The 21,572-nt window shown below is 38.4% G+C and overlaps 3 protein-coding genes and 1 pseudogene across 3 annotated transcripts; 1 reads left to right on the forward strand and 3 right to left on the reverse strand.

Annotated features, from left to right (window-relative positions):
- Nucleotides 1–80: 80 nt before the first annotated feature.
- LOC136284452 (cannabinoid receptor 1-like) lies at nt 81–12,718 on the forward strand (annotated as a pseudogene).
- On the reverse strand, nt 2,917–4,086 carry LOC136284414 (adenosine receptor A2b-like). Its single transcript, XM_066174756.1, has one exon. The coding sequence runs from the start codon at nt 4,084–4,086 to the stop codon at nt 2,917–2,919; it is 1,170 nt and encodes a 389-aa protein (XP_066030853.1).
- LOC131778868 (galanin-like G-protein coupled receptor npr-9) lies at nt 8,645–9,664 on the reverse strand (the record flags this gene model as incomplete). The annotated part of the gene is made up of 1 exon (XM_059095348.2): nt 8,645–9,664. A coding segment is annotated over exon 1 (1,020 nt), but the record flags the coding sequence as incomplete, so codon positions are not given.
- Nucleotides 12,719–18,288: 5,570 nt separating the features above from the next.
- On the reverse strand, nt 18,289–19,655 carry LOC131778879 (cannabinoid receptor type 1B-like). The gene has a single exon (XM_059095359.2). It carries the CDS (start codon nt 19,653–19,655, stop codon nt 18,507–18,509), a length of 1,149 nt encoding a protein of 382 aa, XP_058951342.2. The 3' UTR covers nt 18,289–18,506.
- Between the last annotated feature and the right edge of the window lie 1,917 nt (nt 19,656–21,572).

A 21,572-nucleotide genomic window follows, 5' to 3' on the forward strand; every position in this document is an offset into this window, starting at 1 on the left:
AACGGCTTCCGTAGATCTGCTAATGACGCCGCAGAAATTTATTTACTACGTTGGGTTTGCATGACCAGGCTAGGAAAAGGATGAATGCCACATGCAACAACTCCCACTTTGGCTTTGGCAAAAATTCTTCAAGGCAACCAATTCCAAACCTGTTAAATGAATCCGTATTCAATGACAACCATTCAGTTGCAAGCATTGTACCGAGTTCCGTTATTTCAGCGCACGCGATGGGTCATGTTGAAAATTTTTCCAAAACAGCATTTGGTTCGTCTATCTTTATCATCATAGTTTCGCCCGTGACAATCCTGGCCAACATCTTGCTTCTTGTAACTTTTTTTGCTTTCAGCATCCTTCGAGGAGAAATTGTGCTCCTCAGCTGGAATTTGCAGGTCATTTTCCGGCATTTCCAGTCTCAATATCGGCATCCATCGTTTTTGCCTTCACATTGACGCAGTATATCGTGGTGGCATCGCCTCTGAAGTACGGCCGCATGATTACAAAGAAGAAAGCTTTCGTTAGCGTTGTTGCAGTACATCTCTATCACACGTTTATCTGTTGTTTACCTCTTATGGGTGTTCCGCGGAAGACCAAAGACGCCATCGACTTATTCTTTCACGACTACGCTGTTGTTCTCATCACCATCGAGGTTTACGCTATTCTGCATTACACCATGAAAAAGAAAATGGCTACAGGACGGTCCCTCCAAAACGAAACCTCATCGACTTCTCGCGAAGAGAGAAGACACATTAAGGTGCAGCGAAGCTTTGCCCGTTTAAATGTCGTTCTTCTCATTATGATCGGGGTATTTTTGCCTTAGGTTATACTCATGACAATAAGATTATTTCCATCCCTTTTCATGTTTCAAAGGAGAGCGATTATTTGAGAGAGAACTTTTCATGGAGGGCCAGGTGATTGCTTTAAATTCCGCTGGCAGAACACAAGTCATTCTAAGAATAGCTGAGATGTAACATGAAATAATTTCTAAGAAAACTGCAAAATGAGGTAGACTCAAGGATACTCAACCGAGAGTTGATCATTCAAGACAGATATAGATGAGAGTGAAGTAATTTTACGGACGTCTTAAAACAAATAGAAGGGGAATGATCTAAAATATTTTCCTCGAAGATATTGACTACTCAGATGGGACCACCGCTGTGAAAGTCCGATAAGTAATTAAATACCGTGAGCAAATATAGCATACAGACGAAAAGATCAATTACGAGAAGCGTCTTTATATATCTTACCACTCATTTTGGGGGATTTTGCATGGTACAAAGCAGACTATGAATTATTTTGAGCAGTTTGACTCAACTATGCCAATGTTTTATAAATGCGGGCCGAAGCTGATAAGTACTCGAAGGTCAACATCTTTTATAGCTCCTGAGGCAGTTTCATTTTCTTTGGTTTAAGAGGCGTGGGAATGTTCTCGCGATTAAGTTCCATAGTTACAAATTTTTTCACCACCTCTTTCCCGCTAAAAACGTTTGTGTAAACAGAATGTACTCCATTTTTAATAGTGTTCACAACAATTTCCAAAATTGTGGAACTGTTTAATGCATTGAGGTTTATTTTGGTAGTCGTCGAAAGCCAAATGGCAAGAAAACCCCCTCATAAGAGATTAGAAACGATTAGGCTGGGAATAACTCGTTTATTTCCTTGCTGGAGAGAAAGCCTATTTATATGTCGTGAATTTAATGACACAAACAAACAATTTAAATTTCTTAAATGATCCAAGAAGCTTTTTCCTCCGATAGCAATGCTATTGTTAATGTCACAAATCTTGATGATTTGATTTTGAAACATGTATTTTGTTTAGAATAGCATTCTAGAATGGTCCGTTATTTACTTTGGTATTTGAGGTCGTGCTGATGCGTATTTGTGCGTATTCTTTATTGTATTAGGCATACCCTATGTAGTCTAGCGGTTATCGACCAAAATTGTTCAAATTAATGATAAAAGCATGAAACTTTGCCACAGCACTAATGACCCTCAAACTAACATTTTCTGAAAAAGGCCAATTCAATATAACTTCTGGAGATGAGAACCAGGCATGTCAGAAATTCGCGAAAAAAGGCTATAAATAAAAAATCTTCTTAAATGACATTGGGTACGGACATTTGCGAAAAAAGTCTTCAAACATAACCACCGAGTCATTTTCTATCCATTCATATTCATCTTATGCCATTACGTGACTATCCTCTTTGATATTTATCATAATGTTTGGGTGCTGTGTGGTTAAACGTTAAATATACCTGTTTACAGTATTTTCTGAATCACAATTGTTAAAACTTGTTTATCTTAAAAACATGAAGCTTATGTCGTTCCTTGATTTGACATTCTCTTCCGTTACTTTGGTAAAATTAACCAGCTATCATAAATAAGCTTTGGTTAACAGATTTGAGATTCCTGTGGTAACTTTCTCAGCTACACCTCTTTGAGCGGCGCTTTGGGTGAAATCCTAAACTGTTCTCCTATCTAACCGAAATTCAACAAACGATTGATGTACTGCCTAATTCTTACTCGATCTACACTTAGTCTAGTTTTTAGTGACACCGTTGTACATATCTATGGTTGTTTGCAGTTGCCGCCACAGTTGTACAAACCAGTGCATGCCAAATTAGCTTTGAAGCACTTGAATCGCCCTCTACATGAGGCTCTGCATCCACATCGAATGAGTTCGTGACCAGATTCCTTTCCTAGCGGTAAAGCGGTCCAGAATGGTGACCATGAGTTGTTGAGCTGCTGCCACCCCCAGTTATATGGGCTTGAAAGCATGAGTTTTATTGTGATGATAGAGCACTGCGTTCGACTCGCGGTAAATTTCTCAGTTGTGATGGGTTCAATTCTATCCATGGGAGATGTCTGATTCATCATTTATGACCGCTAATGTGCACCAAAATGGAAGAGGGTCAACCCTTAATCTGCGCTGACATTTTTAAAGCTGAGTAAAGTTATCGCTGACCTGTTCAGTTCAGCACTTGCCAGCTCACCTATCTGACATCTTGCATCTGTGATTTTAGTCTCGTTTTCAGTTCTGCTGGATTCTTTATCTTTATTACGATAAAGAGTGCTTTTTAGAGACTTCCTGTACTTGGACATGCGCCACGCGTAGGCAATCGGATCTAACAGAAATTTCAGGTAAAGCAGGTTATCGGTCATCAAATTTGCAACGAGAACCCGTATCCCATTCCGAGCAGTAAATACGTCGTCCAGAAAAAATCTGATCGTCATGAGTATAACTGAAGGCAGGAAAGACATGATCATAATAATGAGAAGAACGACGTTTAAACGGACAAAGCTTCTCTGCACCTGAACGTGTCTTCCTTCCTCGCGAGAAGTGGATGAACCTTCGTTTTGGAGTGAGCGCCCTGCGGTCATCTTCTTTTTAATGGTGTAATGCAGAACAATGTGTACCACGATGGTAACAAGAACAACAGCGTAGTTGTTAAAAAATAAGCCGATGGCGTCTATGGTCTTCTGTGGAACACCCATTAGAGGTAAACAACAGATAAGCGTATGATAGAGGTATAGAGCCACAACGCTAATGAAAGCTTTCTTCTTTGTAATCATGCGGCCATACTTCAGAGGCGATGCCACCACGACATACTGCGTCAATGTAAAGGCAAAAACGATAGATGCCGATACTGAGATTGTAAATGCCGAAAAATAAGATGCAAATTCCATCCAAGGTGCACATTTTGTCCACGAAGGATGCTGAAAGTACATCAGCATGAAACAGGTGGCATAGATAGGTTCTTGTATCAGTGCTGTTAGGAGATCCACGATGGCCAAACCGATGAGAAAGTAGGTTGTTGGGTTGCGGAAAATCTTGAGTGGATCGACGAGAAAAGTTACAAGAAGCAAACTGTTGGCCACGATTGTCATGGACGAAACTATGATAATAAAAATGGACGAACCGAAAGCTGCCTTTGAAAACTCCTCAACATGCATCATCTCTTTCTGTGAATTAAGGCCAGCTGCCCCCGTGCAAACTGAAGAATTTGAAGGTTTTTGGCTCTGTTGTAGCTCTTTGAAGTAATCAACGCCTATGTTGAGCAAGGAATAATTTGCGCAAGTCAAGTTCATTTCAAAAATGATGATCAGAGCGCGGAAGAAATTATTAGCGTGAAAATACTTTCCCCATTCGTTTATTAACCTGTTTTGCGTTTATATGACTCATAAAAATTGATTTCACAATTTGTTTACCATGGACATGAGACGCTGTGTCGCCATTATTACGAACTTAGACATAGCCATCAAGCCAAGTATTTTATTGTAAGATGTGCTAAGCCTTTTAAATTTTGAAATTGCACCGAATTTGTGCCTTTTGGAATAAGTTCAATTATTCCAGTGGAGGTCTGCACGTGTTGGGATCAAAGAAGAACACATTATTCAGCATAGCAGGGAATTTCATTTTCCATCTGGATATTTCGTAAAGTGACAAATACCAAATATTTGAAAAGCTCTATCAAACAGTAGACCTTAGCAGGATACGGAGATTGGACTTCAACGAATGCTTATACTCAGCTATTTACAAAAGGATGCATTTACGGTGAACAAGGAGCTTGGACCTTCAACCAAGACCAAGAAAAGGCCCATTGTTGCGTTACACAGCGTTACTATTGTATACCCAATTGTGTCGTAAATCTACTTTCCTAAGTAGAGGCAGATTTACTAATCGCGAGTGTTGTATGGTAAATCTACGATCTTGATCATTGAATGAAGGACAGTTGAATTAGAGCGATGAAAGAAGTCACTTGAGACTTCTGCCATTCGTTTGCGCTTTTAGATCTTCTGACCTGAAAAGTTAGCTGTTATTAAGATATCTTTTAATGACTTTCCTTCGCGATGTGATAATAAGGGTTAGTTTTAAGGTGTAATTTCCCTGTCGGTACGTTCTTGAGGTTTGGCAAAGCCGAATGAGATTGTTACAAAAGGTAATATTTTCATGTGTGCGCGCTATTTTCTTTGTTTTCAAGTATACTGTCTCTACCGTAGAAGATAACTCCAGAGATACGGTTTTCAAAACCATATTTTCAGTATTCTCTATTCTTTTAAGCATATTTGAAAATCTGTATGTTTTTTATTAAACGTTGAGCGTGACGAATTTGGTCTTAAAAGGCGTAACGCTTCTCCTTTTGCGAATCCCGTATGTACGCCTTTAAGTGTGTGACATGAAAAATAGTAGGTGTATAAGAAGGTAGCTGTCTCTTTGTAACGAGTTTGCATGTCAAGGGTTGATTCCCTGTTAAATAACTCGCGAATTTTATATTATTCACACAACCATCGGCTGTGAGTGTAACTGCTGCCAAATGAATAGATTCTTGGGCAAGGCTGCAGTTTCGATTCTTTCTGAATCTCGTCAGTTGCCTCCTAACAACGAATTTGTCACGGAGAAATAACAGGAGTCGCGCAGGCCTGCCAATAATTTTTAACTTTGGAAGGAATGGCAACAGGCAGTGAATTCCCATTACATTCCACGTTTATTCGCGCTATCTTGCTGCCACCAGAGACGTTCCCTCGACCGCGACAGGATGTAAATGACTCGCTTTTCGTTTTACGACCATGATGCAACGCAATCAGAGTGCGCACACCACCTGAGGTGCACTGTTGTTCTCGTTACCATCGTGGTATACATAATTCTGCATTACACCATGGAAAAGAAAATGGCCGCAGGATGGTCACTCCAAAACGATAAGCTCTTCGACTTCTCGCGAAGTGGGAAGACACATTAAGGTGCAGCGAAGCTCTTTCCGATTAAATGTCGTTCTTCTCATTATTATGACCATGTTTTTTCGTGCCTTCATTTGATGAGCAATAACCTGCTTTACCTGAAATTTCTATTAGATCCGATTGTTTACGCGTAGCGCGTGCTTAAATACCGTGATTCTCTCGGAAAAATATATTGTACCCACAAAGATATCGGCGGGGAGAGCAAGGTGACCGGAATTGAGAGATCAACAACTCAACTGAACCAATCGGCAATAACATTGTTCAGCTTCAAAACTTTGCCAATGAGTGAGTCTGGATTTGAACCTTTGATCACTTTGAAAGGAAAGCTGCAGATTATCTTTAGATACCAAGGTCTTCCAAACAACGAAACATGGATTTTGATGCTACCTTAGAGGAAAAACCAAATTGAGAATGCTCAATTACGACATAAATTATTTGAAACTTATAAAGTTTTGGTAGACATTGACTCACTTTACTCTAGACCGCCTACATCCCTTGATGTTTTACCACTGACTATGCAACATTTCGTAGCTTATTAGTAACCGAGTAGAATGATAAAAGTTTGGAGAGAAGAAGCAACCAAATCTTTCCATCGTTCTAAATGCCCTCAAGATATTGGTCGTAAAATAACTTTACTTTGTATAGTCTAAATTGATTAGCTCATATTTTTAGAGCCTGTTTTGGTTCATTTCAGTTGATTTTATTTGGAGTGATTTCTAATTAAAATTTACCGCAACTGCTGCACCATTATTATGAATCTCAAACTGGGGCAATTATTTCCATCCCTTTTCATGTTTCAAAGGCGAGCGATTATTTGAGAGAGAACTTTTCATGGAGGGCCAGGTGATTGCTTTAAATCCCGCCAGCAGAAAACAAGTCGTTTCAAGAATAGTTGAGATATAACATGAAATTATTTCTAAGAAAACTGCAAAATGAGGTAGACTCAAGGATACTCAACCGAGAGTTGATCATTCAAGACAGATATGGATGAGTGCAAAGAAATTTTACGAACGTCTTAAAACAAATTGAAGGGGAACGATCTAAAATATTTTCCTCGAAGATGTTGAATACTCAGAGTGGACCACCGCTGTGAAAGTCCGATGAGTAATTAAATACCGTGAGCAAATATAGCATGTAGATGAAAAGATAAATTACGAAAGCGTCTTTAGATATCTCACCACTCATTTTGGGGGATTTTGCATGGTACAAAGCAGACTATGAATTATTTTGAGCAATTTGACTCACCTATGATGGTATTTTATAAATGCGAGCCGAAGATGATAAGTACTCGAAGGTCAACATCTTTTATAGCTCCTGAGGCAGTTTCATTTTCTTTGGCTTAAGAGGCGGGGGAATGTTCTCGTGATTAAGATCCATAGTTACAAATTCTTTCTTTTTTAATAGTGTTTACAACAATTTCCAAAATTGTGGAACTGTTTAATGTATCGAGGTTTATTTTGGTAGTCGTAGAAAGCCACATGTCAAGAAAACCCCTCATAGCAGGTTAGAAACGATTATGCTGGGAAAAACTCGTCTATTTTCTTGCTTGAGAGAAGCCTAATTTTATTTTTTCTAAAGCTTTTTCCTCGGAAAGCAATGCTATTGCTAATGTCATAAAACTTGTTGATTCGATTTTGAAACATGTATTTTGTTTAGAATAGCATTCTAGGATGTTCTGTTATTTACCTTGGTATTCCATGCTAATGCGTATTTGTGAATAAGATATGATGTGATCATAAAGTAATATATATTGTGTTAGGCATATCCTTATGTGGTCTCGCGGTTATCGACCAAAATTGTTCAAATTAACGATAAAAGCATGAAACGTTGTCACAGCACTTATGACCCTTAGACTAGAATTTTCTGATAAAGGCTGATTCAATTTAACTTCTGGAGATGAGAACCACGCATGTCAGAAGTTCGCTAGCGTGGTAACGAGGCTAAGAATAAAAAGTCCTCTTACACGACATTGCTTGGTGAAAAAAGCCTTCAAACATAACCACCGAGTCATTTTCTATCCATTCATATTCATCGTATGATATTACTTGACTATCCTCTATGATATTTATCATAATGTTTGGAGGCCCTGAGGTTAAACGTTAAATATACCTGTTTACATTTCTGAATCACGACTGGTAAAACTTCTTTATCTTAGAAACATGAAGCATATGTCTCTGCTTGATTTGACATTTTCTTCCGTTACTTTGGTAAATTTAGACAGATATTGTAAATAAGCTTTGGTTAACAGACTTAGGATGCCTGCGGTAAATTTCTCAGCTACACTTTTCTGAACGGCGTTTTAGGTGAAATCCTAAACTGTTCTCATCTCTAACCGAAATTCAACAAACGATTGGTGTACTGCCCGATTGTTACCCGATCTACACTTGTCGTTAGTGACACCGTTGTAAATGTTTATGGTTGTTGGCAGTTGCCGCCACAGCTGCACAAACCAGTGCATGCCAAATTAGCTTTTAAGCACTTGTATTGTCCTCTACGTGAGGCTCTACATCCACATCGAATGAGTTCGTGGCAAGATTCCCTTGCTTGCGGTAGAGCTGTCCAGAATAGTGACCATGAGTTGTTGTGCTGCTGCCACCCTTAGTTATATAGGCTTGGAAGCATGAGTATTATTGTGATAATACTAGTGCGTTCGACTCAGGGTGAATTTCTCAGTTGTGATGGGTTTAAATCTAACCATAGGAGATGTCTGATTCATAATTTATCACCGCAAATGTGCATAAAAATAGGAGAGGGTCTACCCTTAATCTGTGCTGACATTCTTAAAGCTGAGTAAAGTTATCGCTGACCTGTTCAGTTCAGCACTTGCCAGCTCACCTATCTGACATCTTACATCTGTGATTTTAGTCTCGTTTTCACTTCTGCTAGACCCTTTATCTTTATTACGATAAACGGTGCTTTTCAGAGACTTCCTGTACTTGGACATGCGCCACGCGTAAGCAATCGGATCCAACAGAAATTTCAGGTAAAGCAGGTTATCGGTCATCAAATTTACAACGAGAACCCGTATCCCATACCGAGCAGTAAATATGTCGTCCAGAAAAAATCTGATTGTCATGAGTATAACTGAAGGCAGGAAAGACATGATCATAATAATGAGAAGAACGATATTCAAACGGACAAAGCTTCGCTGCACCTGAACGTGTCTTCCTTCTTCGCGAGAAGTGGATGAACCTTCGTTTTGGAGTGAGCGCCCTGCGGTCATCTTCTTTTTCATGGTGTAATGCAGAATAATGTATACTACGATGGTAACAAGAACAACAGTGTAGTTGTAAAAAAATAAGCCGATGGCGTCCATGGTTTTCTGTGAAACACCCATTAGAGGTAAACAACAGATAAGCGTGTGATAGAGGTATAGAGCCACAACGCCAATGAAAGCTTTTTTCTTTGTAATCATGCGGCCGTACTTCAGAGGCGATGCCACCACGATATACTGCGTCAATGTAAAGGCAAAAACGATGGATACCGATATTGAGATTGGAAATGCCGAAAAATACGCTGCAAATTTCATCCAAGATTCACATTTCGTCCACGAAGGATGCTGAAAGTACATCAGCATGAAACAGGTGGCATAGATAGGTTCTTGTATCAGTGCTGTTAGGAGATCCACGATGGCCAAACCGATGAGAAAGTAGGTTGTTGGGTTGCGGAAAATCTTGAGTGGATCGACGAGAAAAGTTACAAGAAGCAAACTGTTGGCCACGATTGTCATTGGCGAAACTATGATGATAAAGATGGACGAGCCGAAAGCTGCCTTTGAAAACTCCTCAACATGCATCATCTCTTTCTGTGAATTAAGGCCAGCTGCCCCCGTGCAAACTGAAGAATTTGAAGGTTTTTGGCTCTGTTGTAGCTCTTTGAAGTAATCAACGCCTATTTTGAGCAAGGAATAATTTGCACAAGTCAGGTTCATTTCAAAAATGATGATCAGAACGCGAAGAAAAGCAGTGGTTAGGGCCAAGTTCTTCAGTTTATTATTTTATGCAGAGGGAGAATTCCCACTTTTATAATAGAACTTGTGTTAATTAACCAAGGGAAACTTTCCCCTCCAAGCTGAATTAACCGTAAGACCTTCCCTATGCATTGTTACTACATTGTATTTAACTTTCCATGAATGTCTTCTCCTGAATAGTTGTTCGGAGAATTCAGTTAATTATCAGCGTGAAAACACTTTCCCTATTCGTTTATTAACCTGTTTTTCGTTTATATGACTCATTAAAATTAATTTTACAATTTGTGTACCATGGACATGAGACGCTGTATCGCCATTATTACGAACTTAGACATAGCCATCAAGCCAAGTATTTTATCGAAGGATGTGATAAGCCTTTCAATTATGAAACTGCACCGAATTTGTGCCTTTTGGAAGAAGTTGAATTATTTCAGTGAAGGCCCGTACGTGTTGGGATCAAAGAAGAACACATTATTCAGCATAGCAGGGAATTTCATTTTCCATTTGGATATTTCGCAGAGTGACAAATACCAAATATTTGAAAAGCTCTATCAAACAGTAGGCCTTAGCAGGATACGGAAATTGAACTTTAATGAATGCTCATACTCAGCTATTTACAAAATTAAAGATGTATTAACAGTGAACAAGGAACGTGGTGAAAAGGTATCAAAGAGTAAACCTGACCCAACATTGTCACGATTGTGGTATAAAAACATCCTATATAGTGTGTCCGCAAATAACAAAACTGTGCCTGTATAAAGGATATAACGACGAGAAAATACTGCCGCCCCCACCTTTACTAATGCATTGTAGGAGGGAAGACTTTAATTAAGAATATCGCGTTGATTAAATATTTTATTTGAACTTTAAGAACCTAAGGGATAAAGTATGGATAACAATTCGTTTTCCAACGCTATTATTCATTTCAAGTGAATAACTGAAATTACATTCTTCAGGCTTGCTTTGCACTCGACAGAACGTTTGATTCGTCATTGTAAGTATTCGTAGTCTGTTTGTCGGTGCTATGAGAATTGCTTGATAGTCACTTTGTCTTTGAAAGGATACTGTATAGAGCCTTGGACATGCCAGTCGAAAATTAAGCCAAGAAAAATCATTTTGTCGGTACCGCAAAGCAACCGCATTTGTCGGTTTTTCGTCTACTTTGGGCTACCTAAAGCCTAGGGCAATTAAGTCAAAAACTGTCGGCTTGCCTGCATTGACAAACCAATTCAATGTTTCAGAGCAGGTGTACATTTCCAGAGGCGCAAATAATCAAGTCAAACAACGTTAATAAGGCCTTGACTTAAATGGTGATATATATGGGCACAATAATACAGCAGTACGAGCAATAAAATTTTCATGACGCTATTTGGTGATCTTCCATACCACGACACTGCCAAATTCCCCCCTAAGAAATGATGCGCACATCTGATTGCACTCATGAGTAGCAGAGCCCTCGTTCAAAACACAGAGACCGGCGGAAACTGAACAATTTTATTCACACAACTCCTTGCCACGACCGTTCCTTCTATAACAATATTGCAATATATATTTCGTGACAAGGAAATCGCGCGTTGTGTTTGCGGTTCTCTTATTTATGTTCATTTTTACGATTTATCATCTTCTGTTCTGCAATAATTCAAACTGACGAAGGTGATCAAAAAGTGCTCTTTGATCATGAAATTACCTTAATACAACTCTAACCTTCTCTTGAAATGGACTCTAAGAAATTGAAAGAAAATCGAGTTCGAAACTATAGAAAGGTTATCGAGATCTAATATTTTACATGTCAGATTAGGCTTACACTTTTCGCAGCTATTCAGGGTAATTTATGGGGTTCTTTTTCACAGCGATGAGCTACAATTAATTATTTGCAATTGGTGTACCATTATTTCTTTGGATGATAGCTGGGACAATTATAGCATTTATATGTTTTCTCGAAACGAGAGCAACTGTCTGAGAGAGAAATTATTTAAGAGGGAGGTGATTACTTCAAACTTTGCCTCCGGGAATCAAGAAGTAATCTCAATAATAACTCAAAAGTTATACGAACGTATCACTAAGACAACTGAGACATGTGAACTCAAGGGGTTGTCAGCAGCAGACTTTACCATTCAAAAAATATATTTCCGAGTGCGAAGTACTTTCGATTACTCGCCAGATCATTTCCCACGCCCTTTTGATGCCTTAAACCATAATTCAGTTTGAGTTTTAATGAGTTTGCATGTCAAAGGTTGACTCCCTGTTAAATAACTTGCGAATTTTATATTATTCACACAGCTATCGGCTGTGAGTGTAACTGCTGCCAAATGAATAGATTCTTGGGCAAGGCTGCAGTTTCGATTCTTTCTGAATCTCTTCAGTTGCCTCCTAACAACGAATTTGTCACAGAATGACAGGAGTCGCGCAGGCCTGCCAAAAAGTTTTAACTTTGGAAGGAATGGCAACCGGCAGTGAATCCCCATTACATTCCACGTTTATTCGCGCTATCTTCCTGCCACCAGAGATGTTCACTCGACCACGACAGGATGTAAATGACTCGCTTTTCGTTTTACTACCATGATGCAACGCAATCAGAGTGCGCACACCGCCTGAGGTGCACTGTTGTTCTCGTTACCATCGTGGTATACATAATTCTGCATTACACCATGGAAAAGAAAATGGCCGCAGGATGGTCACTCCAAAACGAAAGCTCTTCGACTTCTCGCGAAGAGGGAAGACACATTAAGGTGCAGCGAAGCTCTTTCCGTTTAAATGTCGTTCTTCTCATTATTATGATCATGTTTTTCGTGCCTTCATTTGATGAGCGATAACCTGCTTTACCTGAAATTTCTATTAGATCCGATTGTGTACGCTCGGCGCATGCCTAACTACCGTGATTCTTTCGGAAAAATATATTGTCACCACCAAGATATCGGCGGGGAGAGCAAGCTGACCGGAATTGAGAGATCAACAACTGAACTGAACCAATCGGCAATAACATTGTCCAGCTTAAAAACTTTGCCAATAGAGTGAGTCTGGATTTGAATCTTTGACCACTTTGAAAGGAAAGCTGCAGACTATCTTTAGATACTAAGGTTTGACATGAATTATTTGAAACTTATCACGTTTTGGTAGACATTGACTCGCTTTACTCTTGAACGCCTACATCGCTTGATGTTTTACCACTGATTATGCAACATTTCGTAGCTTATTAGTAAACGAGTGGAATGATAAAATTTGGAGAGTAGAAGGAACCCAAATCTTGCCATCGTTCTAAGTGCCCTCAAGATATTGGTCGTAAACTAACTTTACTTTGTATAGTCTAAATTGATTAGCTCATATTTTTAGAGGCTGTTTTGGTTCATTTTAGTTGCTCTTATTTGGAGTGATTTCTAATTAAGATTTACCGCAACTGCTGCACATTATTTCGTTGAATCTCAAACTGGGGCAATTATTTCCATCCCTTTTCATGTTTCAAAGGAGAGCGATTATTTAAGAGAGAACTTTTCATGGAGAGCCAGGTGATTGCTTTAAATCCCGCTGTCAGAAAACAAGTCGTTTCAAGAATAGCTGAGATATAACATGAAATTATTTCTAAAAAAACTGCAAAATGAGGTAGACTCAAGGATACTCAACCGAGAGTTGATCATTCAAGACAGATATGGATGAGTGCAAAGAAATTTTACGAACTTTTTAAAACAAATAGAAGGGGAATGATCTAAAATATTTTCCTCGAAGATGTTAAATACTCAGAGTGAACTACCGCTGTGAAAGTCCGATAAGTAATTAAATACCGTGAGCAAACATAGCATATAGATGAAAAGATAAATTACGAAAGCGTCTTTAGATATCTCACCACTCATTTTGGGGGATTTTGCAAGGTACAAAGCAGACTATGAATTATTTTGAGCAATTTGACTCACCTATGCTGGTGTTTTATAAATGCGAGCCGAAGATGATAAGTACTCGAAGGTCAACATCTTTTGTAGCTCCTCAGGCAGTTTCATTTTCTTTGGCTAAAGAGGCGGGGGAATGTTCCCATGATCAAGATCCATAGTTACAAATTTTTTCACCACCTCTTTCTTGCTAAAACGTTTATGTCAACAGAATTTACTCCTATTTAATAGGGTTCACAACAATTTCCAAAATTGTGGAACTGTTTAATGTATCAAGGTTTATTTTGGTAGTCGTAGAAAGCCAAATGCCAAGAAAACCCCTCATAACAGGTTAGAAACGATTAGGCTAGGCCTAATTTTATTTTTTCTAAAGCTTTTTCCTGGGAAAGCAATGCCATTGTTAATGTCATAAGACTTGATGATTCGATTTTACAACATGTATTTTGTTTAGAATGTTCTGTTATTTACCTCTGTATTCCATGCTAATGCGTATTTGTGAATAAGATATGATATGATCATAAAGTCATACATATTGTGTTAGGCATATCCCTATGTGGTCTCGCGGTTATCGACCAAAATTGTTCAAATTAATGATAAAAGCATGAAACGTTGTCACAGCACTTATGACCCTCAGACTAAAATTTTATGATAAAGGCTAATTCAATTTAACTTCTAGAGATGAGAACCACGCATGTCAGAAATTCGCCAGCATGGAAACGAGGCTAAGAATAAAAAGTCCTCTTACACGACATTGCTTGGTGAAAAAAGCCTTCAAACATAGCCACCGAGTCATTTTCTATCCATTCATATTTATCGTATGATATTACTTGACTATCCTCTATGATATTTATCATAATGTTTGGAGAACCTGAGGCTAAGCGTTAAATATACCTGTTTACATTATTTTCTGAATCACGACTGGTAAAACTTCTTTATCTTAGAAACATGAAGCATATGTCTTTGCTTGATTTGACATTCTCTTCCGTTACCGAGGTAAATTTAACCAGATGTTGCAAATAAGCTTTGGTTAACAGACTTAGGGTGCCTGCGTTAAATTTCTCAGCTGCACTTTTCTGAACGGCGCTTTAGGTGAAATCTAACCAAAAATTCAACAAACGATTGGTGTACTGCCCGATTGTTACTCAATCTACACTAGTCGTTAATGACACCGTTATAAATATTTATGGTTGTTGGCAGTTGCCGCCACAGTGGATCGACGAGAAAAGTTACAAGAAGCAAACTGTTGGCCACGATTGTCATGGGCGGAACTATGATGATAAAGATGGACAAGCCGAAAGCTACCTTTGAAAACTCCTCAACATGCATCATCATCTTTCTGTGAATTAAGGCCAGCTGCCCCCGCGCAAACTGAAGAATTTGAAAGTTTTCGGCTCTATTGTAGATCTCTGAAATAATCAACGCCTATGTTGAGCTAGGAATAATTTGCACAAGTCAATTTCATTTTAGAAATGATGATCAGAGCGCAGAAGAAAAGTAGTGGTTAGGGTCAAGCTCTTCAGGTTATGATTTTATGCAGAGGGAGAATTCCCACTTTTATAATAGAACTTGTGTTAATTAACCAAGGGAAACGTTTCCCTCCAACTATGAATTAACTGTAACACCTTTCCTAGGCACTGTTACTACATTGTTTTTAACTTTCCACGAATTTCTTCTTCTGAATAGTTGTTCCCAGAATTCAGTTAATTATCAGCGTGATAAATTAAATTCTTTAGGCCTGCTTTGCACCCGACGGAACGTTTGATTCGTCATTGTAAGTAGTCGTAGTCTAATTGTCGGTAATAAGATAGTTGGTCGGTATGGATGGATGTTGGTATGGTTGGATGTGCAAGAATAAAATTAAGTGAGGAAAAATCATTTTGTTGGTACCGACAAAGCGACTGAATAAACACAAAAAGGAGAAACGCAAACATAATGCACGAATTCCTTGTCGTGAATAGTATATTGCTGATGGAATGATCGTAACAAGGGGCTGTCTGAATGAAATGGTAACGGTAACGAACATCAAGACGAAATGGTGCCAAGAGATATCGCGAACAGATGAGTACAACGTTCCAAAATACAGGGCTATGTTACGAATACGGCGAACAAATTTAAACGCCGATCTTTATTTCAACTGTCTATGTTGTCTCGTAAACTGAAATCAATAAATTAACAGGAACTAGTGTACGAACGCGCATGGCGATTAACAAACGAAATACAATAACAATAACCAAGAGAAACCTAAGCGACACAATAAACATGCGATAATAAACGAAAGACCAAAATGCGCCCATTGAGGCTGAGCTTGCCCCGAAATTACAATAAAATAATACTTAAATTTCATCGAAAATTTGCACGCGACCTCGAAGGCACGACATCTCTAAATTACATACACAATTATAAAATAATTCAAATAGTACGCGCGCTCTGATTGGCCATAAAACCATTTTACATGATGTATGTAAACGCGGTTTTCGTTCCTCTTTCATTAGTTATTTTATGAAAGAATTGTAAAATGGTTTCCGTGTTTACATAGCCTGATGTAAACACTTGGGAGGTTGGGAGAACACTCGATAAGCTGGAAACCACTTCACTTCGCATCATCAGGCTATGTAAACACGGTAACCATTTTACATTTCTTCAATCATAAGTAAACAATGGCTAGAAAGTTAGGAGGCAAGCTAAACGAAAATGGAAACAGAATATTAAAGATTTACACATCAATCCCGCAACGCCGATGGCACGCACAATTAAAAACTTGATCGACAAGGACAAAAACCAACTACAACTAACGACACGGAGAATACTAAGTGAAATTTTGAAACCTTAATAATCAAAGGGCAAACTCGCAGCCTGTAACGCACAGTCACGCAATCACAAAAATTGTTTAATCTTCGCCTGTCTCAAAGGGCTTTACTTCTCATGAGGGTAATCAGATGTGGCACATCATTTCTCAGGAATTTGGGAGTTTCGTGGTATGGAAGATCACCAAATGGTGTCATAAAAATGTTAATGCTCGTACGGCATTGTGCCCATATATCATCGTTAAGTCAAGGCTTTATTAACATTGTTTGAATTGATTATTTACGCCTCTGGAAATGTACAGCTTCTCTGAAAAATTGAATTAGTTTGTCAATGAATACAAACCAACAGTTTTTTACTTAATTATCCCAGGCTCTAGGTAGCCGAAAGCAGACAAAAAAACCGACAAATTGCATACAGACGAATAACGAGAAGAGTCTTTAGATAACTCACCACTCATTTTAGGGAATTTTGCATGATACAAAGCATACTATGGATTATTTTGAGCGAGTTAACTTCCACCTATGCTGAGGTTCTGTAGATGCGAGCTGAAGATGATAGATACTCGGAGATAATTGAAGATCAACATCTGCTATATCTCCTGAGGCAGTTTCGTTTTCTTTGGCCTAATCCTTTAACTCCTAGAAGTGATAAACATGACACTTCTCCCTGTAATATCCATACATTAATCAGCAAACAGGTAATGAGAATATTCAAACTCATCAGGTAGAAGCTTCTATCTTGATCCAGCACCAAGTTCTCATACCTAATTTAAAAGGAAATGCGTAGCAGCTAGAGGGGAGAATTAACAATCAGATCTTGGGAGTTAAAGGGTTTAGAGGCGTGGGAATATTCTCGTAAGTAAGATCCATAGCCACAAATTTTTCACCACCTCTTTCCTGTTAGAACTTTTGTGTCAAAAGAGTGTACTTCATATTTAATAGTGTAAACAACAATTTTCAAAATTATGAAACTGTTAATGTATTGAGGTTTATTTTGGTAGGCCTTTTTTCTTGCTGGAGAGAAAGCCTAATTCTGTGTCATGAATTTGATGACTCAAACAAACAAAAGCGAGCAAAAAAGCTTTTTCCTCGGAAAGCAATGCTATCGATAATTTAAAAAATCTTTGATGATGCGATTTTGAAACGTGTGTTGTTTAGAACATTCTAGAATATTCCGTTATTTACCTTGGTATTCGAGGTTATGCTGATACTTATTCGTGAATAAGATATGATGTAATCGAAAGGCCTTATATATTTCGTAAGGCATATCCCTATCACTGGAGCTCACATGAAGCTGTTTTTGTTTTCAATCGATAAGCTGACTATATGGTTGTACATTACAGATTAAAAAGGACCACTGGACATTTTATCAACAGCAATGAAAAATATAAAGTGAAGTTTGGCTATTTAATTTATATTTATATTAAGTTATTTTAATACTTTTTGCAACATTATATTGTGAAATATTGCAGTCAAGTAAATAATTGCTAACGTTCAGTAAAACTTCAATCATAACATCGCCAAAATGTTTCTTTGGTAAACGAAAATCCAGAGGTTTAATCTTGGAGAGCAAAGGCAAATTGATACGAACCCAACATGTGTTAATCCAAACAAAGGCAAAAACGCAGCACAGGTCTTAGAATCAAACCATACAGTCTTAGAAAATAGAAATATTTGAGTTCAGTATGAGTTCCTTTGTCTTCCAGTGTCGTCAATTTAAGGAAGGTTAAATGTGAGTTTGTAAGCAATTCAAGTTGGGAGGATGTTATTCATTGTCAAAGTCGGACTTTGGCTGTTCAACAGAGACCTTTCTTTATTCCATAAAATCTCACCAGTGGTCATTACCATGTTCTCAAACTGCTTGATTTCTCAACCACGTTCTCAATGAACGTTCTTCCACGTAAGTCTTCAGAGTTTGCTGAATAGTTGTATTGTCAATTGAAAGTTTCAATGAAGTCCAGTTTGTTGTACCTTTTTAATGAGTTTTATTTTGATAATAGAACGCTGAGTTATATTCACGATGAATTTCTCCGTTGTGATGGTTTTAACTCTATCCATAGGAGACGTCTGATTCATCAGTTATGACCGCTTATGTGTACCAAAAAGGGAGAGGGTCTACCCTTAATCTGTGCTGACATTTTTAAAGCTGAGTAAAGTTATCGTTGACTTGTTCAGTTCAGTACTTGCCAGCTCACCTACCTGATCTCTTGTATCTGTGAGTTTAGTCTCGTTTTCGCTTCTGCTGGACTCTTTATCTTTATTACGATAAACAGTGCTTTTCAGAGACTTCCTGTACTTGGACATGCGCCACGCGTACACAATTGGATCAAACAGAAATTTTAGGTAAAGCAGGTTGTCGGTCATCAAATTCACAACGAGAACCCGTATCCCATACCGAGCAGTAAATATGTCATCCAGAAAAAATCTGATTGTCATCAGTAGAACTGAAGGCACAAAAAACATGATCATAATAATGAGAAGAACGACATTTATACGGACAAAGCTTCGCTGCACCTGAACGTGTCTTCCCTCCTCGCTTTGGAGTGAGCGCCCTGCGGTCATTTTCTTTTTCATGGTGTAATGCAGAATAATGTATACCATGATGGTGACGAGAACAACAGTGTACCTGTGAAAGAATAAGTCGATGGCGTGTTTGGTCTCCTGTGGAACACCCATCAGAGGCAAACAACAGAAAAGCGTATGATAGAGGTATATAGCAACAACGCTAAGTAAGGCTTTCTTCTTTGTAATCATGCGGCCGTACCTCAGAGGCGATGCCACCACGATATACTGAGTCAATGTAAAGGCAAAAACGATAGATGCCGATATTGAGATTGGAAATGCCGAAAAATATGCTGCAAATTTCATCCAAGATTTACATTTCGTCCATGAAGGATGCTGGAAGTACATTAGCATGAAACAGGTGGCATAGATAGGTTCTTGTATTAGTGCCGTTAGGAGATCCACGATGGCCAAACCGATGAGAAAGTAGCTGGTTGGGTTGCGGAAAATCTTGAGTGGATCGACGAGAAAAGTTACAAGAAGCAAACTGTTGGCCACGATTGTCATGGGCGAAACTATGATAATAAAGATGGACGAGCCGAAAGCTGCCTTTGAAAACTCCTCAACATGAATCATCCCTTCCTGTAAATCAGGGCCAGCTGCCCCGGTGTAAACTGAAGAATTTGAAGGTTTTTGGCTCCCTTGTAGCTCTTTGAAATAATCAACGCCTATTTTGAGCAATGTATTATTTGCACTAGTCAAGTTCATCTTAAAAATGATGATCAGGGCGCAAAAAAAAAGTAGTGGTTAGGGTCAAGCTCTTTAGTTTATGGTTCAATGCAGAGTCAGAATTTCAACTTTTATAATAGAACTTCTGTTAATTAACTAAGGTAAACTTTCCCCTCCTATCAGCGTGAAAACACTTTTGCTACTCGTTTATCAACCTTGTGCCTTATTAAAATTGATTTTTTAATTTGTTTACCATGGATGTAAGAAGCTGTTTCGCCATTATTAAGAACTTAGACTTGTGATAAGCCTTCTAATTTCAAAATTGCACCGAGTTTGTGCCTTTTGGAAAAGGTTCGATTATTCCAGTAGAGGCCCACGCGCGTTGGGATCAAAGAAGAACAAATTATTCAGCATAGCAGGGAATTTCATTTTCCATCTGGATATTTCATAGTAGTGACATAAGCCAAATAATCGAAGTTCTCTTTTAAACAGTAGACCTTGGCAGGATACGAAAATTGGACTTTTGTTAATGTTTGTACCAAATACTTAAAGTGCTCTCTCAAACTGTGGACCTTAGCAGGATACGGAAATTGGACGTCAATGAATGTTGAAGCTATTATTCATTTCAAGTGAATAACTGAATTTCAATTCTTCAGGTTTGCTTTGCACCCGACAGAACGTTTGATTCGTCATTGTAAGTATTCGTAGTCTGCTTGTCTGTACTAAGATAATTGGTCGGTACAGATCCTTGGATGTGCAAGACCAAAATTAAGTTAGGAAAAATCATTTTGTCGGTATCGACAAAGCGACTGAATAAACACAAAAAGGAGAAACGCAAACATAATGCACGATTTCCTTGTCATGAATAGTATATTGCAGATGGAATGATTGTAGCAAGGGGCTGTCTGAATAAAATGGTAACGGTAACGAGCATCAAGATGAAATGGTGCCAAGAGATATCGCGAACAGATGAGTATAACGTGCCAAAATACGGGGATATGTAACGAAGACGGCAAACCAATTGAAATGCTGATCTTTATTATAATTGTCTATGATGTCTCATAAAATAAATTAACAGGAACTAGTGTAAGAACGCGCGTGGTGATTAACAAGCGAAATGCAATAAAAATAACCAAGAGAAACCTAAACGACACAATAAACATGCGATAATAAACGAAAGACCAAAATGCGCCTAATGAGGCTGAGCTTGCCCCGAAATTATAATAAAATAATACCTTAATTTCATCGAAAATTTCTACACGACCTCGAAGGCACGACATCTCTAAAGTACATACACAAATCATGAATAAACAATGGCTACAAAGTAAGGGGGCTAGCTAAACGAAAATGGAAACAGAATAGTAAAGATTTACACGTCGATCCCGCAACGCCGATGGCACGCAGAATTAAAAAATTGATCGACAAGGACAAAAAACCAACTACAACTAACGACAAGGAGAATACTGAGTGAAATTTTGAAACCTTAATGATCAAAGGGCAAACTCGCAGCCGAACTGTAACTCACAATCACGCAATCACAAAAATTGTTTAGTCTCCATCGGTCTCAAAGGGCTTTGCTTCTCATAAGGGCAATCAGATGTGGCACATCATTTCTTGGGGGTAATTTGGGAGTTTCGTTGTATGGAATATCACCAAATGGTGTCATGAAAATGTTATTGCTCGTACGGCATTGCGCCCATATATATCATCATTTAAGTCAAGGCTTTATTAACATTGTTTGAATTGATTATCTGCGCCTCTGGAAATGTACAGCTTCTCTGAAAAATTGAATTAGTTTGTCAATGGATACAAACCAACAGTTTTTGACTTAATTATCCCAGGCTTTGGTAGCCGAAAGCAGACAAAAAAACGGACAAATTGCATACAGACCAAAGATGAATAACGAGAAGAGTCTTTAGATAACTCACCACTCATTTTAGGGAATTTTGGCTTAGC

The sequence above is a fragment of the Pocillopora verrucosa genome, chromosome 11 (genome assembly GCF_036669915.1).
Source record: "Pocillopora verrucosa isolate sample1 chromosome 11, ASM3666991v2, whole genome shotgun sequence".
Lineage (NCBI taxonomy): Eukaryota > Metazoa > Cnidaria > Anthozoa > Scleractinia > Pocilloporidae > Pocillopora > Pocillopora verrucosa.

Excerpts from the sequence above, each read along its gene's own strand:
- LOC136284414 (XM_066174756.1), bottom strand. The coding sequence starts at position 4,086 with ATGAACTTGACTTGCGCAAATTATTCCTTGCTCAACATAGGCGTTGAT.
- LOC131778879 (XM_059095359.2), bottom strand. The coding sequence starts at position 19,655 with ATGAACTTGACTAGTGCAAATAATACATTGCTCAAAATAGGCGTTGAT.